This window comes from Cygnus atratus, unplaced genomic scaffold, assembly GCF_013377495.2.
Source record: "Cygnus atratus isolate AKBS03 ecotype Queensland, Australia unplaced genomic scaffold, CAtr_DNAZoo_HiC_assembly HiC_scaffold_290, whole genome shotgun sequence".
NCBI classification, from domain to species: Eukaryota; Metazoa; Chordata; class Aves; order Anseriformes; family Anatidae; genus Cygnus; species Cygnus atratus.
Window position 1 is genome coordinate 1 of NW_026109882.1, and position 5,000 is coordinate 5,000.

General features: G+C 71.9%; 2 protein-coding genes across 2 annotated transcripts; both read left to right on the forward strand.

The window, feature by feature from the left end:
• Window positions 1-59: 59 nt before the first annotated feature.
• Window positions 60-3,606, forward strand: GIT1 (GIT ArfGAP 1; the record flags this gene model as incomplete). The annotated part of the gene is made up of 11 exons (XM_050716736.1): window positions 60-147; window positions 824-921; window positions 1,023-1,262; window positions 1,352-1,504; window positions 1,601-1,828; window positions 1,969-2,022; window positions 2,279-2,365; window positions 2,460-2,533; window positions 2,621-2,803; window positions 2,881-2,944; window positions 3,017-3,606. Coding segments are annotated over 11 exons (1,482 nt in total), but the record flags the coding sequence as incomplete, so codon positions are not given.
• Window positions 3,607-3,997: 391 nt separating this feature from the next.
• Window positions 3,998-4,840, forward strand: LOC118255195 (protein ABHD15; the record flags this gene model as incomplete). Its single annotated transcript, XM_050716737.1, is given in 2 exon segments — window positions 3,998-4,237; window positions 4,239-4,840. Coding segments are annotated over 2 exon segments (842 nt in total), but the record flags the coding sequence as incomplete, so codon positions are not given.
• Between the last annotated feature and the right edge of the window lie 160 nt (window positions 4,841-5,000).

A 5,000-nucleotide genomic window follows, 5' to 3' on the forward strand; every position in this document is an offset into this window, starting at 1 on the left:
GGGGGGGGGGGGGGGCTCAGTGCCTGCCACCCCCTGGCCTGACATTTGTGTCCCCCCCCCCCGTCCTGCTGCAGCTCAGCAACCGCCTCTTCGAGGAGCTGGCCATGGACGTGTACGACGAGGTGGATCGCCGGGAGAACGACGCGGGTGAGCTGGGCCATGGGGAGCAGCCGGGGGTGGCCGCAGGGTGTCCCCCCCCCCCGCTCGGTGCTGGCGGGCATCCCGGCTCGGGGAGGAGCAGGAGCAGGCAGCGGGGGGGGGGGGGGAGCGATCCGGCACCGCAGGCCCCTCCTTCCTCATTCCTCCGGCCGGGGCCGGGGGCCGTTTCCTCCACGCAAGGGGCTGCTGCCACGCGACGGGACGTGGGGGTGCTGGAGGTGGGTGCTGGGCCCCCCCCCGAGCCCCAGGGCTGGGGGGACAAGCCCTGGTCTGCTTTTGTGGGGTGCCCCGGGTCCTCAGGGAAGGGTGCGGGGGGGGGGATCCTTTTTCCAGGGAAAGGCAGGCAGCGATGTGCATGCCAAAATTGCTCCACCCTTGGCTGGGGGGGGCCACGGGGCTGTGCCCCAAAGGGATCTGGGGGTCCCGGGTGTGGGGAGCCCCCCCCCACCCCGGGGAAGATGGGGTGGCTGGGGGAGGCGATTCCCGTCAGCACAGCTGGGCTCCGCTCCCAGCCCCAGCACGCTGGCCCCGAGCCCGCGCCTGCGTCCTGCCGGCCCCGCGGCCTGCCCGGGGTGGGGACAGCACCCCTGGGCCCCCCCCCCCGCCTCGGCTGCCCCCCGGTGTGGGGTCGGAGCCTCCCCTGACGCCGGGTCCCTGCCCGCAGTGTGGCTGACGACGCAGAACCACAGCACGCTGGTGACGGAGCGCAGCGCCGTCCCCTTCCTCCCCGTCAACCCCGAGTACTCGGCCACCCGCAACCAGGTGAGCCCCGCCGGGCCCCTCGTGCCCCCCCCAGTCTTACATCCTGAGCCCCCCCTCACCCCTTTTCTTCCCCCCCCCCCCCCCCCCCCTTCACCTCCCAGGGCCGGCAGAAGTTGGCTAGGTTCAACGCCAGGGAGTTCGCCACGCTGCTCATCGACATCCTCGGGGAGGCCAAGCGCCGGCAGCAAGGGAAGAGCCTGCTGAGCCCCACGGGCGACCTCGACTTCTCCCTGCGGAGCCAGAGCGACCTGGACGACCAGCACGACTACGACAGCGTCGCCTCCGACGAGGACACGGACCAGGAGCTGCTGCGCAACGCCTCCCGCAACAACCGTGCCCGGGTGAGCCCCGCGCGCCCCCCCTCTCCTCCCCACCGCTCAGCGCCCCCCTGCCGGGGTCGGATCCTGGCGCTGAGCCCCTCTCCCCGCAGAGCATGGACTCCTCGGACCTGTCGGATGGCCCCATCACGCTGCAGGAGTACCTGGAGGTGAAGAAGGCCCTGGCCGCCTCGGAGGCCAAGGTGCAGCAGCTGATGAAGGTGAACAACAGCCTGAGCGACGAGCTGCGCCGGCTGCAGCGCGAGGTGGGTGCGGGGCCGCCGGGACCCCCATCGTACACCCCCCTATCCCTGCCTATCCCCCCCCCCCCCCCTCCTAATTTTTCCTTCACCTTGCTGCAGATCCACAAGCTGCAGTCGGAAAACACGCAGATCCGGCAGCAGACGGGGCCCCCGCACCCGGCCCCGGCCCCCAGCGAGCGCCCGGAGCACGGGCACCCCCCCGGCACGGCCCCCCCGCACCGCCGGGACCGCCAGGCCTTCTCCATGTACGAGCCCGGCTCGGCGCTGAAACCTTTCGGGCAGCCGGTGGAGGAGCTGGTGACCAGGCTGCAGCCCTTCGGCAGCAGCGTGAGTGCTCCAGAGGAGGGGGACGGGGGGGTTTGGGGGGGGAGCTGAGGGCACCCCAAGGGGTTGGTGGTGATGCAGAGCTGGGTTCCTTCCCTGGGGGGCCGGGGGCGGCGGGGCCTTACCCTTTCGTGTGTCGCCAGGAGGCGGAGGACGAGGCTCTGTACTCCATGCACATCCCGGCCAGCGTGTACCGGGTAAGGGGGCCGCGGCGGGGGCGGCTCCTGCATGGGACGTGGTGGCCATCGTCCTCCCGAGTGCCAGCCCTCCATGTCTTCCTGGGATGTGTCCCCACCTCCCCTGCATGGCCGGGACCCCCCCCCCGGGAGGTTCCCGCATGCAGGGCGGCCGTGTCCCCTCTGCTCGTCCTCCCCTGCGCGTGCCCGGGGTCGGTTCCGCGGGGTCCTGCGCACCCCGTTCAGCGCCGTCTTCCCTCCTGTCTTCCCCCTCCAGATGCGGAAAGGTCCGTCGGCCTCCTCCATGCCCTTTCCCCCATCCTCCCCGCTGCTCTCCTGCCCGCCTGATGGTGCCCGGCACATGGTGACGTACTGGGGTGGATTTGGGGTGGGGGGACCCTGTCCCCGTGCAGGATTGGGGCTGGGCAGGGCTTTGACGCCGCTCCTCTGCCCTACAGAGCAAACTGGACCGGCACGGCAGCGGCACCGATAGCGACTACGACAACACCCAGGCGGGCGAGATCCTGCTTGGGTGAGTAACGGGGCTGGGGACTGCGCTGCCACCCTGCTTTGGGGACGTGGGGCTGGCGCTGACCTGCGGGCGTTTTGGTCCCCGCAGCATGGAGGGGAAGCGTTTCGTGGAGCTGAGCAAGGACGAGGACTTCCCCCACGAGCTGGACCCGCTGGACGGGGAGCTGGATCCCGGGCTGCCCAGCACGGAGGACGTCATCCTCAAAACCGAGCAGGTCACCAAGAACATCCAGGAGCTGCTGCGGGCTGCCCAGGAGTCCAAGCACGACAGGTAGGGCTGCGCCACAGCCCTGGGGAGCCAGGAGCTGTCGTGTCCCCCCCACCCCTAACCCCTCTCCTGTCCCCCAGCTTTGTGCCCTGCTCGGAGAAGATCCACTTGGCCGTGACGGAGATGGCATCGCTCTTCCCCAAGGTAGGAGGGTTGGGGTGGCCCCAATCTCCCCACATCGTCCCCGGCCCATGCCCTGACGCTATCCCCCCGCAGAAGCCGGCGCTGGAGACGGTGCGGAGCTCGCTGCGGCTGCTCAACGCCAGCGCCTACCGGCTGCAGAGCGAGTGCCGCAAGACCGTGCCCCCCGAGCCGGGCGCCGCCGTGGACTACCAGCTCCTGACGCAGCAGGTCATCCAGTGTGCCTACGACATCGCCAAGGCCGCCAAGCAGCTGGTCACCATCACCACCCGCGAGAAGAAGCAGTGAGCGCCGGCCCGCGCCCTCCTGCACCTCCCCGGCCTCTCCTCTCCTCTCCCCCCATCTCCTCCTCCCTCCTTTCTGGCGGCGTTTGGCACGCGGGGGTGCAAGTGGCCTTAGCCCTTGCGGGGCCAGGGCGCGGGGCGAGCCCCCGCATCCCCCCCCCCCGCCCCGGTGCCGCCGCGGAGCTGGTGCTCAGCTGTGGGGTAGGTGCCTGCGTCCCCCTGTACAGACCCCTGCCCGCCCCGCGCAGCCCACCCCCGGGGCATGCGCCTAACTTATCCTGTACATAGCGTGTGCAGCTGCCCGTGCTGGCGGCGGCGATGTCCCCCCTACCCCTCCTCATTCCTTGCCGGGCGGCCGGTACCCCTGGGGCCGCCGGCAGCGTTACACTGGACCGGGATGCCCGCGGCCCCCCCCCCTCTCCCCGGGCGTCCTGCCCCACGCCGGGGCCGCGCTCCCTACTGTAAGATGTGTTCTTGTACATTTGTATCAATAAAGATGTGAGCATTGCACGGACCCCCGGCTCCTACAGCTGGGGGGCTTCGGGGCAACGCAGGGGTGACCCTATCCTGTCCCCACCATAGCGAGGGCTGCAGGGAGCCTGGCGCCACGCTCACGTTTCACCCAGTCCCCTTGGCCCCGGCTGGCGGCCGGTCACGCCGTCCCCGGCACGGCCCCTGCTGCTTGCCCAGCCCCGGGGCTGGGCCTTCCCGGCAGGGCCCCGCCGCCTCTCTGCGCACCCTCCGAGCACCGGGGCTGCCGGCCGGGGCCCTCATGCTGTCCCCTGAGGGTTTGGTGGCCGTGGCCGCCGTGGTCGCTTGCCTGGGCTACCTGGCGTGGCACCTTCTGTGTGGGAGGCTCGAGGTGCGCAGAGGTCTGGAGGATGAGGAGGAGGAAGAGGAGGGGACCCCCATCCTCACTGAGGACGGCGTGGTGTGCTGCCGGCTGCTGTGCAAGCCCTCGGCGCTGGCCCAGCACCTGGAGCGGAGCTTGGGGCGCTCAGCAGCATTGAGGGGGGGGGCCCTGGCCGTGGCCTCGCTGGCCTCGTCTCCGTCTGCTGCAGCAGCTCCTGCCGCCCCCCCAGCCGGCACCGGCGGTGGTCCGGGAGCACCTGCAGGTCCCCGACGGCGGCCTGGTGGCCCTGGACTGGCTGGTGGGGCCGCGGGGGGAGGGGGGCCGGCGGCGGGGCAGCGGGGGCCCCCCCAGCCCAGTGCTGCTGCTCATCCCCAACGCCGCCGGCAAGGTGCCGGGGGGGCTCCTGCAGCTGGGCCGCCGGGCGCTGGAGCTCGGCTACGTCCCCGTCGTCTTCAACCGGCGGGGACACAACGGCTGCCCCCTGGCCACCCCTCGGCTCCAGCCCTTCGGGGACCCCGGGGACCTGCGTGAGGCCGTGGCCTACGTGTGCTGCCGGCACCCCGCCGCCCCGCTGCTGGCCGTCAGCGAGGGCTCGGGCTCGGGGCTGCTGCTGGCCTACCTGGGCGAGAGCGGCTCCTCCAGCCGCCTGGCCGCCGCCGCCTGCCTCTCGCCCGTCTTCCGCGCCCGGGACTGGTTCGAGGCCCCGCTGCCCCGGCTCTACGAGTGGCCGCTGCTGCTGCACCTCAAGCGGGGACTCAGCAGGTCAGTGGGGACCGGGGACGGGGACGGGGATGGGGGGTGTCCCTGTGCCGGGAGTCCCAGTGTCAGCGGAGGTGCTGAGGGCAGCAAAACGCGCTGGTTAATGAACACCAGCCCCGGGAGCTGGCAGCGGCTGCGGGGTTGGGCTCATCAGCAACACGCC